Consider the following 24,597-nt stretch of genomic DNA (forward strand, 5'->3'; position numbering starts at 1 on the left):
TGTAGAGGAAACTGAAGCAGGAGAGTATTTTTCAGTATCTTTATTTAAATGTACTTAACAACAGACTCCAGAGTTGTCATTGGTCACATGACACACTCAGAGAAGATCTGATTGGTTAAAACAGGTCATTATATATTTAACAATTGTTTTCTGTATGACCTACTTGAAGAAGATCTGACAAGTTAAAACAGGTCATTTTATTTTTAGCAATTGTGTTTTCCATATGGCCTATTTGAAGAAGATCTGATTGATGAAACAGTCATTCTATATTTAACAATTGTTTTCCATATGACATATTTAAAGAAGATCTGATTGGTTAGAACACGCCATTCTATATTTAGATAGTTGGGATTTTCCACATGTGTAAGTAGTTGGTGTAACTTACCTGTCCCCCGGTCACCAGCAGGTTGGCAGTGAGAAATGTCAGGCAGCTGCTGTAGGCCCCCTCCTGCACAGACAACACACACATGTACCGTATATCGCTGTGTATAAGGCGACCCCACGTATAAAACGACCCCCCTGTACACACCTTCAAAATCGACCCCAAATCCTTAACTCCGTGTATAAAGCGACCTGGAATGAAGCACATCACAAGTGCACACACAAACCTTATATTTGCAATAAAAATATGTTTATCGTGCGTTGTTTTTTCTATGATGATTTGTCGCGTGTGTAACTCCAGCACATATTGCCATTTTGTGTTTAAAATTAATTTAAGAAGTAATAACATATAAGAGACAATGGTGAGTCTCACACCCCTCACACTCCCTCATCCACCCACTCCCTCTACACTCACACCCTCCCTCCCCACCCGCTCTCTCCTCCCCCACTCCCTCTACACTCACACCCTCCCTCCCCACCCACACCCTCTACACTCACACCCTCCCTCCCCACCCACACCCTCTACACTCACACCCTCCCTTCCCACCCACACCCTCCCTCCCCACCCTCTTTCTCCTCTACCACTCCCTCTACACTCACACCCTCCCTCCCCACCCACACCCTCTACACTCACACCCTCCCTCCCCACCCACACCCTCCCTCCCCACCCTCTTTCTCCTCTACCACTCCCTCTACACTCACACCCTCCCTCCCCACCCACACCCTCCCTCCCCACCCACTTTCTCCTCTACCACTCCCTCTACACTCCCTCCCTCCCTCCCCACCCACTCCCTCTACACTCACACCCTCTCCTCCCCCACTCCCTCTACACTCACACTCTCCTCCCCCACTCCCTCTACACTCACACCCTCCCTCCCCACCAACACCCTCCCTCCCCACCCTCTTTCTCCTCTACCACTCCCTCTACACTCACACCCTCCCTCCCCACCCACTTTCTCCTCCCCCACTCCCTCTACACTCACACTCTCCTCCCCACCAACACCCTCCCTCCCCACCCTCTTTCTCCTCCCCCACTCCCTCTACACTCACACCCTCCCTCCCCACCCACTTTCTCCTCTACCACTCCCTCTACACTCACACTCTCCTCCCCCACTCCCTCTACACTCACTCCCTCCCTCCCCACCCACTCCCTCTACACTCACACCCTCTCCTCCCCCACTCCCTCTACACTCACACCCTCCCTCCCCACCCACTTTCTCCTCCCCCACTCCCTCTACACTCACACTTTCCTCCCCCACTCCCTCTACACTCACACTTTCCTTCTCCTCCCCACCCACTCCCTCTACACTCACACTTTCCTCCCCCACTCCCTCTACACTCACACTTTCCTCCCCCACTCCCTCTACACTCACCTTCTCCCCCCCACTCCCTCTACACTCACACTTTCCTTCTCCCCCCCACTCCCTCTACACTCACACTTTCCTTCTCCCCCCCACTCCCTCTACACTCACACTTTCCTCCCCCACTCACACTTTCCTTCTCCTCCCCCACTCCCTCTACACCCATCCACTCCCTCTACACTCACACCCTCCTTACCCACCCGCTCTCTCCTCCCCCACTCCCTCTACACCCATCCACTCCCTCTACACTCACACCCTCCTTACCCACCCGCTCTCTCCTCCCCCACTCCCTCTACACCCATCCGCTCCCTCTACACTCACACCCTCCTTACCCACCCACTCTCTCCCTCCCTCCCCACTCCCTCCCTATAGGCCTCAGTCATGTATACAGGTGTCTCACCATGTCCAGGCAGTGCAGGGGGTGGCCCCTGTTCCTCTCCCACACCGACAGTCTATCATCCAGGCCCAGACTGACAATGTAGCTGGCGGTACAGTCCAGCGCAGTCACGGCTCCGTCATGACCCTTGAACTTGTGTATGCACATCCCAGTGAGGAGCTCCCACACTCGAATGTCCCCGTCGACGGAGCCACTGACAGCAGCGTTGGGTGGGCCCTGTGGTGGCAGGATAGACATTATTGCAGTTATATAGCGGCGTGCATGTACGTGTGTGTGTGGCTGCTTGTACTAGTCCGGACTGATGCCGATTTATAGTGCTAGCTCAATGAGATACCATGCTGGAGTTTAACATGAATACCTCACTCAGACACAGTATACTGACTCCGAGCCGACCAGTCCTTGTTTTAGCCCCTTAATGTCGAGCGCCAGACAGGGTAACAACATGTACCATCTTTTAACGTCTTTTGGTATGACGCGTCTGGGGATCGAACCCCGGACCTTCTGCTCTCCAGGTGGACTTTCTATCACTAGACCACGGAGGTGGTCGGGAGTGAGGAGTGAGGAGTGAGTGAGTGAGTGAGTGAGTGAGTGAGTGAAGGAGTGAGTGAATGAGTGAATGGGTGAAAGAGTAGGAGAAAGTGAGTTTTGAGTGAGTGAGTGAGTGAGTGGGTTTTGAGTGAGTGGGTTTGAGAGAGTGAGTTGATTTTTGAGTGAGTGGGTTTTCAGAGAGTGAGTGTGTGGGTTTTGAGAGAGTGAGTGAGTGGGTTTTGAGTGAGTGAGTGAGTGAGTGAGTGGGTTTTGAGTGAGTGGGTGGGTTTTGAGTAAGTGAGTGAGTGGGTGGGTTTTGAGAGAGTGAGTGAGTGGTTTTGAGTGAGTGGATTTTGAATGAGTGAGGGGGTTTTGTGAGAGTGAGTGAGTGGGTTTGGAGAGATTGAGTGAGTGAGTTTTGAGAGAGTGAGTGAGTGGGGTTTTGAGAGAGTGAGTGAGTGGGTTTTGAGAGAGTGAGTGAGAGAGTGAGTGAGTGACTGCTGTGTAATGCTGCAGTCAACAAATTTACAGCTACATCATGGCATCCTGTAAACAATTAATAAGCATGTAAATCAGAGATTGAAACAACCATAAGACATCGTCATTGATACCCCTGTCATTTTAACTATGTGCACAAAATGAAAAAAGTAAAAATATATATATGTCAAATTTCATCAAAAGGTTAACCTTGCGTTAATTTGGAGACTTATTAACTTCACGATTTCCAGTACTGTGTTGTGTTACCTTGTCTAGACAGAGGGCGGTGACGCTGCCGACATGTCCGTGGAGGGTATAGAGACACAGGCAGTCCTCTTGGCGGAACACCTGCAACCAGAGCGAGGGAATTAGCAGGGTTCTCAGCATTAGAAATTGGCACCAGTCCTGTAGTCCTTGCCAAACTGCCCAATAGTTGAGGTATCCCAAGGACGAGTAGACATTTGCCCTCTTTAAGGTTTTTGCTGTATGTTATCATTAGAAGGACTGTTAGTTTACAATGCTGGTACTAGTCTTTTAGCAATATTTTGGCAATAACTTCACACATTGTATCCTTAAAGGTGTGTGGTCTTGGCTGGCAGTGACTACACGAAATCCCTCTGACTTGAGGATGTTGATGGGCTGCTGATTGCCGAGTAACTCTGTAAAGATTCTTACCTTGAGTGTGTGGTCTTGGCTGGCAGTGACTACACGACATCCCTCTGACTTGAGGACATTGATCGGCTGCTGGTGTGCCCGATAACTCTGTATACATGTACAATGGAGGATGTTGTCCCATAACTTTATCTCCCCTGTAAAACCACTGCCACTGCTCAGGGCCCTGGTATGACCTGGAACAGTAATTGATCAGCAACAATCAGCAATTGTTCAGCAACAATCATTTCCAGGTGATAACAGCTGCTAATAGGTAAATATTGCTTGAACATCCCATGTTGCTTGGCAACAAATGAAGTCTCAACCAAACTGATGGTACCATTAATCAGGATATTACATATGCTGGAGAATTGGTAAACAGGACATAACATATGCTGGAGAATTGTTAACAGGACATTAAATATGCTGGAGAATTGGTAAACAAGACATTAAATATGCTGGAGAAAGGTAAACAGGACATTAAATATGCTGGAGAATTGGTAAACAGGACATTAAATATGCTGGATAATTGGTAAACAAGACATTAAATATGCTGGGGAAAGGTAAACAGGACATTAAATATGCTGGAGAATTGGTAAACAGGACATTAAATATGCTGGAGAATTGGTAAACAGGACATTAAATATGCTGGGGAAAGGTAAACAGGACATTAAATATGCTGGAGAATTGGTAAACAGGACATTAAATATGCTGGAGAATTGGTAAACAGGACATTAAATATGCTGGGGAAAGGTAAACAGGACATTAAATATGCTGGAGAAAGGTAAACAGGACATTAAATATGCTGGAGAATTGGTAAACAGGACATTAAATATGCTGGGGAAAGGTAAACAGGACATTAAATATGCTGGAGAAAGGTAAACAGGACATTAAATATGCTGGAGAATTGGTAAACAGGACATTAAATATGCTGGAGAATTGGTAAACAGGACATTAAATATGCTGGGGAAAGGTAAACAGGACATTAAATATGCTGGAGAATTGGTAAACAAGACATTAAATATGCTGGAGAATTGGTAAACAGGACATTAAATATGCTGGAGAAATGGTAAACAGGACATTAAATATGCTGGAGAATTGGTAAACAGGACATTAAATATGCTGGAGAAATGGTAAACAGGACATTAAATATGCTGGAGAAATGGTAAACAGGACTTTAAATATGCTGGAGAATTGGTAAACAGGACATTACATATCCTGGAGAAATGGTAAACATGACATCATGTACGGTGACAGTATTGTTGACCAGGTCACTATGTATTTGATTGATTAACAATAAACAGGACCTTACTTCGGCTGATGGTACCGTTGATCAAGTTACAACATAGTAAACAGAGTAACAATAAACATCACATCACCTCTCGTCTGTTTGGTTGGCGAGACAGGAAGAGCACAGGAAGTCACAGGATTCAGAAAAGTTTCAATTTCTAGGAAGTCGAGTGTGCCGTCGATACGTGCTGCAACAATTCTGTGAATAGAGTGAGAAGTTCCATTAATCGATACACCCTTTTACACTGAAGCCTTGTTATTCCGGCTGTACACTTTCTCTTCCCATGACAAAATGGTGTTTAATGTCACGTTCGAGATAATTGCACCTGTATTGCGACGTGCATGCACCTGTGTGTGTGTGTGTGTGTGTGTGTGTGTGTGTGTGTGTGTGTGTGTGTGTGTGTGTGTGTGTGTGTGCGTGTGTGTGTGCGTGCATGTGTGTGTGTGTGCGTGCGTGCGTGCGTGTGTGGCTGCTTGTACTGGTCTGGACCAATGCCAAGTTTATAGCACTAGCCCACTGAGGTGAGGTGAAATTGGGTTTAACGTCGAGCCCAAGATTATTGCACTTATATAGCGGCGTGCATGTACGTGTGTGTGTGGCTGCTTGTACTAGTCCTGACTGATGTCGATTTATAGTGCTAGCCCACTGAGATACCATGCTGGAGTTTAACATGAATACCCCACTCAGACACAGTCTACTGACTCGAAGCTGACTGGTCCTGGTTTTAGCCCTTAAAGCCTAGCGCCAGACAGGATAACAACTACCATCTTTTAACATCATTTGGTATGACGCGGCCGAGGATCAAACCCCAGGACTCTCTGGGAGGACACTCTCCGGGAGGACACTAGACTATGGAGGCGATCTGATCAACATACAGAGTGTACCTTCCCAATGAAGTATTTGCATTTGTTAAGCACCACATTCAACAATATTCCAGCTATATGACAGCAGTCAGTGAATATTCAAGTCTGGATCATACAAACAATAGACTAATATTTTGAGGAAGATCCATGCCATTGGGGTATGATGACACCGGATCACCAAGTTACGGAGTCTGCCTGTAAATCTGGACCAGACAATCCAGTGATAATCCACGCTGTGGTGGTACAATGATAAACAAAGGTATTGAGTCTGACCACCCATTTAGTCGACTTTTACGACAAGCATAGATAACTGGGGACATATTCGTAGCCGGATTCCCAACAAATCTACTCCCAGTATTATGCAGAACTAAGAGATCAATAATTGTCAAAGTAACCTTTTCCCGGAGATACACAGCGCCATGACAGCACTCTTCCCTCCATCGTACTGGCCCTTCAGCACCACACTCTCCGCCTCCCAGATCTGTAGCAGGAGTTACCATAGTTACCAACCAATGTATCACGTCAGTCACATCACACCTCTTTCAGAACATACGAACATTTACAAAAATACATAACATACTAGATTGTTGCTTTTGTCTTCAAAACTACTTGAAAGACCTTGATTGCAGTAATACACTCTTCATATATTCTGCATGTTATGAGTTTCCAACATGTTTTCTCATTTTCTTGTTCATGTGCATTTTCACTGCCTCTCTCACAGTAATGTCAAACTACAAAGACATAATGTTTGTTTGTTTGTTGTTTAACGCTGCACTCAGCAATATTCCAGCTATATGACGGCGGTCTGTAAATAATCAAGTCCGGACCAGACAATCCATTGATTGATATCATGAGCATTGATCCACACAAATTGTCATCAAGCCTGACCATCCGATCCCATTAGTCGCCTCTTACGACAAGCATAGTCGCCTTTTACAGCAAGCATGGGTTGCTGAAGACCTATTCTACGCCGGATCATTGAATGAGTAGGTGTATCAGTACACAGATAACTGTACAGAATTACACCTTTAACTTAAACAAAAGGTTCTTCTCAAATGAAGACAAAACTGTTCTCTGTGTATGTTCATTAATAATATCTAAACAGAAAGAATTCCATGCTATATAGAGAGGTTATCATGCACGTGTTTGGGAATGGTAAATATCCCGTATTAGGAATAAACATAGTATTTAGCGAGCATTGGCATATAGTATCTCAACCATAGCATTGGGACATGTATCATATTTTACAGCTCTATTTGGGCAGAGCCACGTCCTCGACATACTTCAATTTTTCCGTTGCCGCAGCCAGCCACGATGTATCCATCTTGACAGGCGAGGCACCAGACTGCAGTGGAGGCATCATACAGGAGGGGGTAGTCTTCCTGCTGGTCTGTGGCACCGGGGGCGTCACCTGGGGGGAGGGTGGAAGGGAGGTGAAATGGGGTTTAACATCACATTCAAGATTATTGCATTTAAATAGCAACGTGCAGGCACTTGTGGGTGTGGCTACTTGTACAAGTCACGACTAATGCCGAGTTGGAAGAATAAAGACACTCTGTGTTAACATTTGACTGACGGTTTGTTTTTTGTCATTAATTGGTACACAATGGAAACCTCTCTTCTTAACGTGCATACTTCTCTATATGTTTCTATGGTTCGCGTTTCTTTTGGTGGTGAGTATATCAGCCAGGCCACCATGACAGCTCTATCTACTCCTGACTACTGCATACAATATTTTTTTTTATAATTTGTTTAGTTTTCTAGAGCATTTACACGGTTTTGCATGACAATCTATTCACAGAAACAAAGCATGACAGCTTGACCAAAGCTTATAAAAGTAATCTCTATTACAATTAATGACAGAAGTATACTTTGTTGGCTTATAAAATTCAGTGAGCTCCTTCTGTATAAACTGGAATGTTGGTGGATAGTTATTCTTTCCAAAGTTGAAAATGATTACACGGTATAAAGGATAGTTATTTTCTTACGATATTGTTACCGTGTTTAGTGTGATATCCAAATTTCCATGTCTCACCAGGTGGTGCTCACTTTGTGACATGCTGCATACAATACTAGTAAAATCCTAGATATTTTTTATATTTGTATACTTATTCTGCATTACTCTTTAATGCATGTCACTGATTGTTCTTGGCAGAGAAAAGAGCTGTGTGAAGGTCTTTGCTTGAAGAATTTGTTCCAACTAGCTGAGAGGCCAAGACCGTCACACAGCTCTTTTCTCTGTCAAGAACAAGTAGTGATATGCATTAAGGACTAATGCAGGATAAGTAAAAAATTGACAAACTCACAGCTGTACACAGACAGTCATCGTAGCTTACCTGCACTCCAGCTCCTGTTCCGAGCGGAGTCTTCGGGGAGCTGCAGATGTTGTGTCTCTTGTGCACTGTGCAGCTGCCTCTCTCTCATCTCCTTAGTTCCTCCTTCCGCCACCAGGTGGCGATGTTCTTCATACACACCCTCAAACAACCCCTGGAAGCTGAATGCATCTGCTGACCGAGCTCCTGGACTGCTTTCTATGGACGAGAACTGGGTGTTGATGGTGCTGGAGAGGTCGGGTTTGACGTCACTGAAGGAACTGGAAGATCTATGTGATCGTTCACACATCTTACGTGTGTATGGACTCTCGGAGGACTCGTTGAAATCTGAGAATGAGCTGTCGCCATGATATTCAGCGTAGAGGTCGGCATCGCTGTCCTCGATGTTGCGGCCTACACATGGCTTCCTGCTCTGTGGCGGAGTGAAACTGAAAGGAAAGTTGGAGGTAGCATGGCATAAATATTTCAGTCATAGATAATCACATTGTTAAGACCAGTCTGATCAGAATGATTCGTTACTCACTTTGGTTGTTAGGGTATAAATCCCGAAATAATTTTGAGGCGCTATTCCTTTCAACTATGGAAAATCAACAGGTACGTTATATGTTCGTTCCAACGTCAAGCGGAGGTCTGTTTCTCTGTTTGGACAGATTCATGTTTAAGGTCAATAAACAGGATAATTGGATTTCATACCACGCACCAATAACCGTTTGGAAGGATGGCATGAAGAAGTTAATAGAGAAGGCACATCCTAACGTCTTCAATAGCTGTCTTTCCTCAGACAGCACAAATTGAACAGTGAGTGAGTGAGTGAGTTAGGTAAAAGACGCTTTTAACAGTTTTACAGTTATATCACGGCATGTCAGCTTAATTTTGGAGGAAAGCCTGAAGAGATGCAGGGCTCAGACGCTTACCACTTTGGTGAAACCCACGGGCACGGGTATGGTGCTGACAAACCTAGAAACATAATTGGGGCGAACCGGGATTGGAACCCACAATCATAGGTTTCTCGCATGCCCAAGGGACGCAACTCTGCACAGCGAATAGCGGCGCCTTAGACAACTGGGCCACCCGTGCCTCCAATTGAACAGTGACAACTATACTAAAACTGTGATACAATTTGTTAAAGATTGTTATATGTGAATAAATGTGAGATGCATCTATTCCGTCTATTTTTCGGTCCCTAATTTGCATGATTTGTATTTACCCAAATGCTTGTAATCCCTTTAAACTTCTTTTGTTCTGAAAAAGCACCCACCCGATAATCCTTACATGTATTCCCTGCTTTGTTATTTCTAACATCACAAAGGTTGATCTCACTGTGATCAACTGTTGTATTACCTTCTCCGCCTGACCGCCGACAGACACTCTCCTGTGTTGGAGTCCCACACCCTCAGCTGACCTCCCCAGCAACAGCTGACCACAAGGGGGCCGTCCACCACCAGACACTCGATTTTCTGAAAAAATAATGTCTCAAACCTTTATAGCTTCCACAGGACCCATACCAAACATTCTGGGTTAGTCTATGCCTGTCACAAGTGGTGACTTAATGGATCAGGGGTCAGACTTGGTGACCTAATGGATCAGGGGTCAGACTTGGTGATTTGATGGATCAGGGGTCAGACTTGGTGACCTAATGGATCAGGGGTTCAGACTTTGTGACCTAATGGATCAGGGGGTCAGACTTGCTGACTTGATAGATCAGGGGGTCAGACTTGGTGACCTAATGGATCAGGGGTCAGACTTGGTGACTTGATGGATCAGGGGGTCAGACCTGCTGACCTAATGGATCAGGGGTCAGACTTGGTGACTTGATGGATCAGGGGGTCAGACCTGCTGACCTAATGGATCAGGGGTCAGACTTGGTGACCTAATGGATCAGGGGTCAGACTTGGTGACCTAATGGATCAGGGGGTCAGACTTGCTGACTTGATGGATCAGGGGGTCAGACTTGGTGACCTAATGAATCAGGGTTCAGACTTGGTGACCTAATGGATCAGGGGGTCAGACTTGCTGACTTGATGGATCAGGGGGTCAGACTTGGTGACCTAATGAATCAGGGTTCAGACTTGGTGACCTAATGAATCAGGGGTCAGACTTGGTGACCTAATGGATTAGGGGGTCAGACTTGGTGACCTAATGGATCAGGGGATCAGACTTGGTGACCTAATGGATCAGGGGTCAGACTTGGTGACTTAATGGGTCAGGGGGTCAGACTTGGTGACCTAATGGATCAGGGGGTCAGACTTGGTGACCTAATGGATCAGGGGGTCAGACTTGGTGACTTGGTTGACTGTGTGTCACTGTACCTTGATGGCGTTGAATGTTGCACATAATATCAGTCATTAATTTTTTTTTTAGTTTGTTCTGTCCAGACTCAGTTATTTCCAAAGTGTCATCATTTTGCTGACTGATTTGATCGTTTGTTTGTTGTTTAACGCTGAACTCAACAATATACCAGCTATTCCAGTGGTCTGTAAATAATCAAGTTTGGACCAGACAATCCAGTGATTGACATCATGAGCATCGATCTACGGACTTGGGATACGATGACACGCATCAAGCAAGTCAGCAAGCCAGACCACCCGATCCCATTAGTCTCCTCTTAAGACAAGCTTAGGCCCCTCGTACGGCAAGCATGGGTAGCTGAAGACAAGTCACATAAGCCATATAAATTTTGCTTTTTTAATTGTTTACGCCACAGTCAGAAATAGTCTGGCAATATCATGGCAGCCTCTACCTAATGAGCCATGAGACAAACCACCCCCCGATCCAGTCACCTCAAGCAATAGAGATGGGAACACATTCCCATACATGTTGCCATGTGGTTAAAGTCATACACTCCAGAATGACATTTGGTGTTTTCCCGAACTGGGTCCCACTGACATGAATCTTTTATAGGTTTATCTTGAGTCTTCAGATTTTGGATTCACAAACTGCTGCTTGAGTGAGAAACATTTCATGCTAGGGATCCCCTCAATCCTTTATCCCCACTGCAACATATTCTGCTTGAATTACTGCTGCTGTTCTCTTAATACACAGCTAGGATGTCCCTAATAGATTGACAGTTTACTGACCTACTTTCTGCTATGCAAATGTTAGTGAATGAGTGAGTGAGTATGGTTTTATGCCACTTTTAGCAATTTTCCAGCAATATTACGGCGAGGGACACCAGAAATGGGCTTCACACATTGTACCCATGTTAGGAATCGAACCCAGGTCTTCAGCGTGACGAGTGAATGCTTTAACCACTAGGCTACCCAACAGCCTTATGCAAATGTTAAGCTCATGCATTAATTCTAAGCGTGTACAGTATGAATGTGCTGGCTGCAATGATCAAATCACACACAATGCATGTGCAATATGAATAAATGGCCTAGTTCAAATGCAGCACACATATCGAAGCAGGAAGCTGAACTGCATGATTTGTTTGTTTGTTTGTTGTTTAACGCCGAACTCAACAATATTCCAGCTACTTGACGACGGTCTGTAAATAATCGAGTTTGGACAAGACTATGCTTGTCGTAAGAGGCGACTAACTGGATAGAGTGGTCAGACTCGCTGACTTGATTGTGTGGATCAATGCTCATGTTGTCAATCACTGGATTGTCTGGTCCAGACTCGATTATTTACAGACTGCCGTCATAGAGCTGGAATATTGGTGAGTGTGGCGTTAAACAACGAACAAACAAACAAATTGGTGCATCAGGAATACCACTGAGGTGATTTCCTACACTAGTGGTACACACCTGTCTGTGCCCCTTCAGCACTAGTGGTACATACCTGTCTGTGCCCCTTCAGCACTAGTGGTACATACCTGTCTGTGCCCCTTCAGGACTAGTGGTACATACCTGTCTGTGCCCCTTCAACACTGGTGGTACATACCTGTCTGTGCCCCTTCAGCACTAGTGGTACATACCTGTCTGTGCCCCTTCAACACTAGTGGTACATACCTGTCTGTGCCCCTTCAGCACTAGTGGTACATACCTGTCTGTGCCTCTTCAACACTAGTGGTACATACCTGTCTGTGCCCCTTCAGCACTAATGGTACATACCTGTCTGTGCCCCTTCAACACTAGTGGTACATACCTGTCTGTGCCCCTTCAGGACTAGTGGTACATACCTGTCTGTGCCCCTTCAGCACTAGTGGTACATACCTGTCTGTGCCCCTTCAGCACTAGTGGTACATACCTGTCGGTGCCCCTTCAACACTAGTGCTACATACCTGTCTGTGCCCCTTCAGCACTAGCGGCACGGACTCCTTAATCTGTTTATAGTAGCCTTTCTTCCTCCTCTTCACCTTGGTCCATGACCGGCGCCACTTGGAGTAGTTCCTGGAGCACATGCACTTATATAGCATGATCATGAAATACGAGATGACAATGACACTGAGGAACGCCAGGCATAGCGTGATGGTGAACTCCTTCTTAGACTTTGGGTAGAACGTCTTCAGGTGTTCCGGGTCATACATGTAATATGGAATTCGATTGGCTATATCGGAAGCATTGGTGTCTTTGATTGGATGTGTGTGGCCCTCACCATCGGGCCCTGGATGAGCGTAGTAGTCAAACTCTGCCGAGTGTCGTAGGTCTACTGCAGTCTGTGGGTCGATGATTGCAGAGAGACGGATCGGTGGAAGAACAGTTATATATCTGAAATACAACACATGGAAATTTCAAATTTGTCAAAACTTAAAGTCATCTTACCTTCAATTTCCATTCTAATTAATGTCACATGCATAAAATCTTTGAATTTGGTGCTGTTGACAAATCATAGACTTTCTAAACCAAGGGTTGTCTGACCAAAACTTGTTCAGTGTAGGAGAGATGTAAGGAATTGAGTTTTAGAGTTAATATTGCTTTCAACAGTATTTCTTTTATATCAAGGCATGTCAACTCACTACTCCCATAACTCTCATCCCTTCCTTCCATCACTTTCTTCATCCATCACCCTCTCATTCACTCTCTCCATCCATCACCCACTCCATCACTCTCTTTATACATCATTCTTTTCATCCATCATACCCTCCCTCCATCACTCACTCAATTACTCCGTTTATCCTTCACTCACTCCTCCTTTCACTCACTCCATTACTCTTTTCATATCTCACAAACTCCATTCATCCCTCACTCACTCCATCATTCACTTCCTCCATTAATCTCATTCCTCCCATCACTCTCTCTATCTCACCCTCCCTCCATCACTCACTCAATTACTCTGTTTATCCTTCACTCACTCCTCCTTTCACTCACTCCATTACTCTTTTCATATCTCACTCACTCCATTCATCCCTCACTCACTCCATCACTCACTTCCTCCATTAATCTCATTCCTCCCATCACTCTCTCTATCTCACCCTCCCTCCATCACTCACTCAATTACTCCGTTTATCCTTCACTCACTCCTCCTTTCACTCACTCCTTTACTCTTTTCATATCTCACAAACTCCATTCATCCCTCACTCACAGCATCACTCACTTCCTCCATTAATCTCATTCCTCCCATCACTCTCTCTATCTCACCCTCCCTCCATCACTCTCAATTACTCCGTTTATCCTTCACTCACTCCTCCTTTCACTCACTCCTTTACTCTTTTCATATCTCACAAACTCCATTCATCCCTCACTCACTCCATCACTCCCTTCCTCCATTACTCTCATTCCTCCGATCACTCTCTCTATCTCACCCTCCCTCCATCACTCACTCAATTACTCCGTTTATCCTTCACTCACTCCTCCTTTCACTCACTCCATTACTCTTTTCATATCTCACTCACTCCATTCATCCCTCACTCACTCCATCACTCACTTCCTCCATTACTCTCATTCCTCCGATCACTCTCTCTATCTCACCCTCCCTCCATCACTCACTCAATTACTCCGTTTATCCTTCACTCACTCCTCCTTTCACTCACTCCATTACTCTTTTCATATCTCACAAACTCCATTCATCCCTCACTCACTCCATCACTCACTTCCTCCATTACTCTCATTCCTCCGATCACTCTCTCTATCTCACCCTCCCTCCATCACTCTCAATTACTCCGTTTATCCTTCACTCACTCCTCCTTTCACTCACTCCATTACTCTTTTCATATCTCACTCACTCCATTCATCCCTCACTCACTCCATCACTCACTTCCTCCATTACTCTCATTCCTCCGATCACTCTCTCTATCTCACCCTCCCTCCATCACTCTCAATTACTCCGTTTATCCTTCACTCACTCCTCCTTTCACTCACTCCATTACTCTTTTCATATCTCACAAACTCCATTCATCCCTCACTCACTCCATCACTCACTTCCTCCATTACTCTCATTCCTCCGATCACTCTCTCTATCTCACCCTCCCTCCATCACTCTCAATTACTCCGTTTATCCTTCACTCACTCCTCCTTTCACTCACTCCATTACTCTTTTCATATCTCACAAACTCCATTCATCCCTCACTCACTCCATCACTCACTTCCTCCATTACTCTCATTCCTCCGATCACTCTCTCTATCTCACCCTCCCTCCATCACTCTCAATTACTCCGTTTATCCTTCACTCACTCCTCCTTTCACTCACTCCATTACTCTTTTCATATCTCACTCACTCCATTCATCCCTCACTCACTCCATCATTCACTTCCTCCATTACTCTCATCCCTCCCATCACTCTCTCTATCTCACCTCCCTCCATCACTCTCAATTACTCCGTTTATCCTTCACTCACTCCTCCTTTCACTCACTCCATTACTCTTTTCATATCTCACTCAATCCATTCATCCCTCACTCACTCCATCATTCACTTCCTCCATTACTCTCATTCCTCCGATCACTCTCTCTATCTCACCCTCCCTCCATCACTCTCAATTACTCCGTTTATCCTTCACTCACTCCTCCTTTCACTCACTCCATTACTCTTTTCATATCTCACTCAATCCATTCATCCCTCACTCACTCCATCATTCACTTCCTCCATTACTCTCATCCCTCCCATCACTCTCTCACTCTCTCACTCGCTCCCTCCCTCCCTCCACCAACACCCCCGGGCCTACCTTCCTGCCAGACTGATGTTATAATAGCTGAACAGCGTGGGCCAGTGTTGTGGGGACAGCTGGAGGTAGGACTCCTGGTTCCTGTGTTCTGGAGTCCCCTGGGTCTCCTCCTCATCCCCCACCCTCCCCGTGTACGCCTCCTCCTCCCCCCTGCCCTGATACACCCCGGCCACCCCCTTCATCTGGGCCTTGTCTGCATAGATCTCCTGCTTCATCAGATGGTGCGGGCTGGAGGGGCTGCCGGTGGGGAGGATCACTCCCTCGGGACTGGTCAGCTGGTCAACCAGGCCTGTCTTGTACACAATCAGGCCGATCCAGATCACAGTACACAGCTGGAAGCCGGAAAATAACATTATCACATAGTTCATGATTTATCCTCTATACGATGTTTCTTTGTTACTAAATGGCACACTGAATATCCCAGCTATATGACAATGGGCTGTAAATAATTAAGTCAGGACCTACCAACCATTGACTGATATTATGAGTGAGTGAATGAGTTTGGATTTACGCCGCTTTTAGCAATATTCCAGCAATATCACGGCGGGGGACACCAGAAATGGGCTTCACACATTGTACCCATGTCGGGAATCGAACCCAGGTCCTCGGCGTGACGAGCGAACGCTTTAACCACTAGACTACCCGACCGCCCCGACTGATATTATGAACAACAATCCAGGGTACGACATGCACTGAACCAAGTCTCCAAGCCCGAGCCCCTGATCCATTGAGTCAGCACTAAGACTGCTTGGTATCTTTGGTATAGGTCTTGTGAAAGCTGAAAAGGTTTGAAACATTGTTTGTCCGTCAGAATATTGAGTGTCTGATGGTGGACAGCCCCATGATTGTTTGTTTGCCGCCTTCACCAATGTTCCAGCTATATGACGGCGGTCTGTAAATAATCATCTCGGGACCAGACAATCCAGTGATTGACACCATGAGCATCATTCCACGCAAATTTGGACCGATGACATGCATCAACCAAGACAGCGAGCCTGACCACCCGATCCCGTTAGTCACCTCTTGCGATTGTATCACTATTAATATTTTAACTATCAAACACCAAGACCAACCATTATCAGCCTCTGAAACATGCGTGTTCTGGCCCAGAACGAGATGAATTTCCATCGTCGAGGATTATCAAAAGTTTCGGGGAAGAACATCTCGAGCTCGGGGAGTTTGGGTGATGGGGGAGGAGAGTGGTGTCCCGTGACGCCCTGGACGTCCAGCCCCGGGGCGGACTTGGACCGATGCATCTTTGAGGTAGGCGGGGACCCTGGAGGGGTCATTCTGGACATGACTGGACATCGCAGCAGGGGCTCAATGTTGATGTTGGTGTCGTCCTCCGAACACCTCTGGTGGATGCTCTGCTTGTGCAGATCGGCCAACTAATGATAATGATAATAATAATAATGACAATAACATTAATAATAAATAAAATAAAAAAACAACTAATAATAACAACAACATACTACTACTACTACTACTACTACTACTACTACTACTACTACTACTACTACTACTACTACTACTACTACCACTACTCACTGCTACTGTTGCTATATGGCTGAAATAATGCGACGTTAAATTTTAACTCACTCACTACTACTACTACTACTACTACTACTACTACTACCACTACTACTACCACTACTACTACTACTACCACTACTCACTGCTACTGTTGCTATATGGCTGAAATAATGCGACGTTAAATTTTAACTCACTCACTACTACTACTACTACTACCACTACCACTACTACTAAACAATAATTGTTATGCACTCTAGCCAATTGTTTGAAGCATGCTCTAAGTGCTAACACCATTATTACCCCGGTCAATAGATCATTATGCACTCGATTTTCTTTCTCAGCTCCCTGGGGAGTATACAACCCAAGCTGCCTGTGAGACACTAAAGGGTTAACAGTCACGGAGACAGCCCATGTGCTTCAGTGTGGGGCAGGACTGAACCACTAGGCACTCTCAGGAGTCTCCCTGCAGAATGTGGTCACTCATCCAGCTACTCTCGCGACCAACTTCGCTTAATTTCGCCCGATTAATGACCTGTGCGCAGGACCACGTGCCTGGACGGTATGTTGACCTGACAGTAACGTGATGTAATGATGACCTGACAGTAACGTGATGTAATGATGACCTGACAGTAATGTGATGTAATGTTGACCTGACAGTAATGTGATGGTCTGTTGACAAGACAGTAATGTGACGGTCTGTTAACCCGACAGTAATGTGACGGTCTGTTAACCCGACAGTAATGTGACGGTCTGTTGACCCGACAGTAATGTGAAGGTCTGTTGACCTGACAGTAATGTGAAGGTCTGTTGACTTGACAGTAATGTGACGGTCTGTTAACCCGACAGTAATGTGACGGTCTGTTAACCCGACAGTAATGTGACGGTCTGCTAACCTGACAGTAATGTGACAGTATGTTAACCCGACAGTAATGTGACGGTCTGTTGACCCGACAGTAATATGACGGTCTGTTGACTCGACAGTAATGTGACGGTCTGTTGACCCGACAGTAATATGACAGTCTGTTGACCCGACAGTAATGTGACGGTCTGTTGACCTGAGAGTAATGTGACGGTCTGTTTACCCGACAGTTATGTGAAGGTCTGTTGACCCGACAGTAATGTGACGGTCTGTTGACCCGACAGTAATGTGAAGGTCTGTTGACCCAACAGTAATGTGATGTAATGATGACCCGACAATAATGTGACAGTCTGTTGACCTGAGAGTAATGTGACGGTCTGTTGACCCGACAGTAATGTGTTGGTCTGTTGACCCGACAGTAATGTGACAGTCTGTTGACCCGACAGTAATGTGACGGTCTGTTGACCCGACAGTAATGTGACGGTCTGTTGACCCGACAGTAATGTGACGGTCTGTTGACCCGACAGTAATGTGACGGTCTGTTGACCCGACAGTAATGTTACGGTCTGTTGACCCGACAGTAATGTGACGGTCTGTTGACCCGACAGTAATGTGAAGGTCTGTTTACCCGACAGTTATGTGAAGGTCTGTTGACCCGACAGTGATGTGACGGTCTGTTAACCCGACAGTAATGTGATGGTCTGTTTACCCAACAGTAATGTGACGGTCTGTTGACCTGACAGTAATGCGACGGTCTGTTGAGCCGACGTTAATGTGAAGGTCTGTTTACCCGACAGTAATGTGATGGTCTGTTGACCCGACAGTAATGTGATGGTCTGTTGACCCGACAGTAATGTGACGGTCTGTTGACCCGACAGTAATGTGATGGTCTGTTTACCCAACAGTAATGTGACGGTCTGTTGACCTGACAGTAATGCGACGGTCTGTTGAGCCGACGTTAATGTGAAGGTCTGTTTACCCGACAGTAATGTGATGGTCTGTTGACCCGACAGTAATGTGATGGTCTGTTGACCCGACAGTAATGTGACGGTCTGTTGACCCAACAGTAATGTGATGGTCTGTGGACCCGACAGTAATATGACGGTCTGTTGACCCGACACTAATGCGACGGTCTGTTAACCTGACAGTAATGCGATAGATGGACACAGAGCCTCTATCTCACCTCCATTCTCCGAATGTCCACGGAGAGAGTGGTCGCGAAGAACACCATCTGCAGGAAGAAGTCGGACAGCAGTCCAACCAGCGCAAACATGCAGAACTCCTACAACATCAACATCAACTTTAACATCAACATCAATGTAACACAGAAAAATAAGACAAGTCTCAAAGTTTAGAAGCCGGGAACAATATATGACATATTTCCTCTTACAACTGACCTCCTCTAAACTCTTAAAGGCAGGGTTAGTAGGAATTTGATAAAATAATATTGGTGGGGTGAGTTTGGTTTTACGCCACTTTTAGCAATATTCTAGCAATATCACGGCTGGGGGACACCAGATATGGGCTTCACGCCTTGTACCCATGCCGGCAATTGAACCCAAATCTTCTGCGTGATGAGCAAACGCTTTAACCACCACGCTATCCGACAGCCCCAATATCAGTGGAAATACAGGATATCAGAAAAATGTCAGAATCCCACGAAACAGGTTAGTGGGTTCTTTCATTATTTGTGAAACAAAGTGTCTGCTACATCAGTGTTGCACTAAGTGTACTAGCTTTGTCCAGAAATATAACTAAACATGCCTCAGCAACACACTGTCATTTGGGGGGGTTTACCATGGTTACTCAGAAAAAACCCAATATATCAACATTTATATACACCGGTATATTAATTTTCAAATGATGGTCGATGTGAAATCACTGAAAACCAGTGTCCCTCAAAGAAGTGCATAATCAAATGCACTGACTCAAATTCATCTGATCCTAACTTCACACAAGCATGGATTACTGGGACAAAACTGGACCGTGGAATACACATGGAAACACTCCCTTGACAAATCTGGCATCAAGCATGTTAAGTAAGCTGCATACATATACTAAACTATGTTTATAATGAACTTACGTACATGACTGTTTTTTTTGTCTCAGCCATTTGTTGTAAATTTTATCTTATTACTTGCCTGTGAAGAGATCACCCGTTTAATAAACATACAGCTGTATTACACATTGTGTAATACCAAAACCCGTACTTATGTACTCTCGGAACACGTTTCACGAACAAATATTGAAAGCTCTCAACATCCCTTGGCTTATTCAACGACATTGCGTGTGGAGATGATATATCACTGAGAGGAGCTTATGCACACTCGATGACCCAAGCAACCATGGCATTGTTTTGCCGAAAGGATCTAGCAACAAAATTCCACAAATTACGTCATCGGGTATTGTGACGTGATTGTAAACTTTGAGGTGCAAGGCCCTGTTCCACAAGGCGATTGTACGGTAGCGCGACAGTAATAGTAAGTTAAAGTATGTGAGTTGCGATAACCTTAACGCTACGATACGCTGGAACAGACGCCTAAATTCTAAAGGTGGGCCGTTGTATGGTATCAAATTCATACGTTTCAACTTTTGATGTGTTTGAAGTATTATTGTGTTAAACTCAATTGGATTATGCTGTGGATCGTGTAGGTGTCAGCCTATTCACACTCAACAGTACATTTCTAAAACGTTATAAATGGCAAGTAATAAATAAAATACTAAAAACCACGAACCACGAACATGCTTATAATGAACTGGCGTACATGACTGTTTTTTGTCTCAGCCATTTGTTGTATATATTACCATATAAAATTGATGGATATAACAAACACACTTATAATGACATTATGGATATGGTGAACTAATTTTGTGGTCCCATATGTACTCTGTGTACAACAATGTTAATTTTTATTACAAAGTGTTAATCACTGAGCTGTTCAAAGCGGCAATAAACAATTGAAGGCTTGTGATTGGATAAAGTACTGAGACCTTGTCCTCAATTGCACCCTTAATTAAAAATTGACTCTTGTGTCTGTATGTCCATGAAAGTATCAATAACATAATTATAACATGTATTTACTTATGTTATGTATTTAATTTCATTTATATGATGTCTGCCAGTCGAAATACCTACAACGAACTATGGTTATAACAAACTAAAATTAGTGGTCCCTTTGAGTTCGTTATTACCGTGACCCATGAAGATCCAGGTTAGAATAGGTCTTCAGCAACCCATGCTTGCTGTAAAAGGCGACTATACTTGTCTTAAGAGGTAACTAACAGGATTGGGTGGTCAGGCTCGCTGACTTGGTTGATGCATGTCATCGTATCCCAATTGCATAGATCGATGCTCATGATGTCAATCACTGGATTGTCTGGTCCAGACTTGACTAATTACAGACCGCTGTCATATAGCCAGAATACTGCTGAGTGTGGCGTTAACCAACCAACAAACAAACGTTATACCCGTAGTTTACTGTATGGTCAGATAGGCTTACCTGAATAGCTGGGACAAAGGTGAAGAACCCAACCAAAATGATGAAGAGCTCTGTGAGCAGATTCTTGGTGATGAACCAGCCCTCCTTGCTCAACCCTGAAACCATAACATTTAAATATAAAGAGTATGTGCATCACTCCACACTATCAGGTAACATGACACAAAGTCCACACTCAATTAGTTATGGACCATCATAGGTGCAATATTGCTGAGCCTGGTGTTTAACATCTTCCAGAGGCAAAGGAGTTAACTGACTATAGTTCAGATTCCACCCTTTTAAAGTCAGTTAACTCCCTTGCCTCGGGAAGATGGGTGCTTAACAACAAACAACAATGACAAACAAGTCTTCCCTGATCAATCACCAAAGTACTATTCAACAAGAGTGGACTGCCTCCGTGGTCTAGCGTCCGCGCAGAGAGTGGAAGGTCCGGTGTTCGATCCCCGACCGCGTCATACCAAAAGACGTTAAAAGATGGTACTTGTTGTAACCCTGCCTGGCACTTAGCATTAAGGGGCTAAAACAAGGACTGGTCGGCTTGGAGTCAGTATACTGTGTCTGAGTGGGGTATTCATGTTAAACTGCGGCATGGTATCTCAGTGAGCTAGCACTATAAATCGGCATCAGTCCGGACTAGTACAAGCAGCCACACACACACACACACACACACGTGCATGCACGTCGCTATATAAGTGCAATAATCTTGGACGCGACGTTAAACCCCATTTCACCTCACCTCACCTCCAACAAGAGTGACTATTGAGGAATCTTACGTATTGTAATAATGGTATTGACATACAGTAGAACATTGATATAACGAACAACAAGAGACCAGAGGAATCAGTTTGTTCTAAACGTTGTTCGTTACATACATTTTTGCTCGGAAACATCCACCATCTTGGGAAAAACAAAACAAGTAACAAAACAATACACTTAATTTGTCTTACAGACAAGATTAGTCCAATTACATGTAAGATTAACAAAAAGCAAGTTTAACAATGTTAAATTGTCAAAGCTGATTGTGTTGATTCGCCGCTGATTGCGTACAGCCAGTTGTCAGTGACACTTGACACTGAGTGAGATTTCTCAGCTCGCTATACACGTCACTAATTAGTGGTAGTTAGGCTTGTTAGTGATCAGATATCAATTCACTATATACGTTAGTTTGCTGTAGTTATGTACATAATTTTATATGATATTATATGGGAGATAAATTGGGGATTTTGTAACAGTTTGTTGTATCCGTTTGTTCGATTTATTCATGTTTGTTATACCCATGTTCTACTGTAGTTTAAACACTTTAGTGACATAACAGCAATATTGGTACAACAACTACAATAGCATAGAGAAGTACCTGTACTGGGCCCCGTTCCACAAAGCAATATTAGCGCTAAGATGATCGTAACTCCCACACTTAGGCTCCCACATAGGCTTACGTTGTAGCGCTAAGATCGGCTTGTGGAACGAGGCCCTGTTCTAAAACATAGGCAAGTTTTGTTCCTTTGTTTGTTTGTTGTTTAAAGCCACAATCAGTAATATTCCAGCTATATGACGGCGGTCTGTATACAGTATACTGATTCTAACCTGACTAATCTTCATTTTATCCCCTTAATGCCGAGAGTCAGGCAGGGTAACAACAAGTACCATCTTTTAATGTCTTTGGGTATGACGCGGCCAGTGATCGAACCACCGACCATGTGATACTTTGTACTGGGCCATGGAGTGAGTGAGTGAGTGAGTATGATTTTACGCCGCTTTTTAGTAATATTCCAGCAATATCATGTCGGGGGACACCAGAAATGGGCTTCACACATTGTACCCATGTCGGGAATCGAACCCGTGTCTTCGACGTGACGAGCAAACGCTTATAACCAATAGGCTACCCGACCGCCCCTCAGGACCATGGAGGAAGACTTCAATTTAAAAAGACAAATGGAAAATTGTATGGTAGTTACCTTTAGCCACTCTGATCTTAACATCAAGATGGACGGGTGTCGACACAACAGACTTGGTGATGATGAGGACGTTCTCCACGCCGATCAGCACCACCAGGTAGGGGAAGATCTCACTGAAGGAAACACACCACACCATGAAAACAGTATTTTCACACTATTTACTCATCAAACCTCCAGTAATGCCTCTTAATATTTATTGATTGACTTACAAAACCAAGAAACATAAAAAACTTAGATGAAAAAAAGAAATAAAATGACTTTTGGCAATGATGTTTGGGTCCCAGGCTGTGAAAAGAGTGGTGGGTGGGTGGTTGAGTGAGTGGGTAGGTGGTTGAGTGAGTGGTTGATTGAGTGAGTGGGTGGTTGTGTGAGTGGGTGGTTGTGTGAGTGGGTGGTTGTGTGAGTGGGTGGTTGAGTAAGTGGTTGATTGAGTGAGTGGGTGGTTGAGTGAATGTGTGGTTGTGTGAGTGGGTGGTTGTGTGAGTGGGTGGTTGTGTGAGTGGGTGGTTGAGTGAGTGGGTGGTTGTGTGAGTGGTTGAGTGAGTGGGTGGTTGTGTGAGTGGTTGAGTGAGTGGGTGGTTGAGTGAGTGAGTGAGTGGGTGGTTGAGTGAGTGTGTGGTTGTGTGAGTGGGTGGTCGAGTGAGTGGGTGGTTGTGTGAATGGTTGATTGAGTGAGTGGGTGGTTGTGTGAGTGGTTGAGTGAGTGGGTGGTTGTGTGAGTGGGTGGTTGTGTGAGTGGGTGGTTGAGTGAGTGGTTGATTGAGTGAGTGGGTGGTTGAGTGAATGTGTGGTTGTGTAAGTGGTTGATTGAGTGAGTGGGTGGTTGAGTGAGTGGGTGGTTGTGTAAGTGGTTGAGTGAGTGGGTGGTTGAGTGAGTGAGTGAGTGGGTGGTTGAGTGAGTGAGTGAGTGGGTGGTTGAGTGAGTGAGTGAGTGGGTGGTTGAGTGAGTGAGTGAGTGGGTGGTTGAGTGAGTGAGTGAGTGGGTGGTTGAGTGAGTGGGTGGTTGAGTGAGTGGGTGGTTGAGTGAGTGTGTGGTTGTGTGAGTGGGTGGTCGAGTGAGTGGGTGGTTGTGTGAGTGGTTGAGTGAGTGGGTGGTTGTGTGAGTGGTTGAGTGAGTGGGTGGTTGAGTGAGTGAGTGAGTGGGTGGTTGAGTGAGTGTGTGGTTGTGTGAGTGGGTGGTTGAGTGAGTGGGTGGTTGAGTGAGTGGGTGGTTGAGTGAGTGGTTGAGTGAGTGAGTGGGTGGTTGAGTGAGTGTGTGGTTGTGTGAGTGGGTGGTCGAGTGAGTGGGTGGTTGTGTGAGTGGTTGAGTGAGTGGGTGGTTGTGTGAGTGGTTGAGTGAGTGGGTGGTTGAGTGAGTGAGTGAGTGGGTGGTTGAGTGAGTGTGTGGTTGTGTGAGTGGGTGGTTGAGTGAGTGGGTGGTTGAGTGAGT

The 24,597-nt window shown here is 45.1% G+C and overlaps 1 protein-coding gene across 1 annotated transcript in view; it reads right to left on the minus strand.

Annotated features, from left to right (window-relative positions):
- Positions 1-24,597, minus strand: part of LOC139464949 (sterol regulatory element-binding protein cleavage-activating protein-like) — a 47,306-nt gene that overhangs the window by 4,478 nt on the left and 18,231 nt on the right. Inside the window, exons 10-24 of the mRNA XM_071246579.1 lie at positions 23,169-23,281; positions 21,217-21,311; positions 18,900-18,998; positions 16,398-16,712; positions 15,325-15,656; positions 12,508-12,934; positions 9,624-9,739; positions 8,286-8,710; positions 7,233-7,360; positions 6,345-6,430; positions 5,175-5,284; positions 3,820-3,992; positions 3,412-3,492; positions 2,143-2,355; positions 386-448 (exon numbers count right to left, since the gene is read on the minus strand). Coding sequence (XP_071102680.1) covers positions 386-448; positions 2,143-2,355; positions 3,412-3,492; positions 3,820-3,992; positions 5,175-5,284; positions 6,345-6,430; positions 7,233-7,360; positions 8,286-8,710; positions 9,624-9,739; positions 12,508-12,934; positions 15,325-15,656; positions 16,398-16,712; positions 18,900-18,998; positions 21,217-21,311; positions 23,169-23,281 — 2,776 coding nt within the window. The remainder of the gene's footprint in view (positions 1-385; positions 449-2,142; positions 2,356-3,411; positions 3,493-3,819; positions 3,993-5,174; positions 5,285-6,344; positions 6,431-7,232; positions 7,361-8,285; positions 8,711-9,623; positions 9,740-12,507; positions 12,935-15,324; positions 15,657-16,397; positions 16,713-18,899; positions 18,999-21,216; positions 21,312-23,168; positions 23,282-24,597) is intronic.

The sequence above is a fragment of the Haliotis cracherodii genome, unplaced genomic scaffold, assembly GCF_022045235.1.
Source record: "Haliotis cracherodii isolate W230 unplaced genomic scaffold, xgHalCrac1.p SCAF_17, whole genome shotgun sequence".
In the NCBI taxonomy this organism is placed as follows: domain Eukaryota; kingdom Metazoa; phylum Mollusca; class Gastropoda; order Lepetellida; family Haliotidae; genus Haliotis; species Haliotis cracherodii.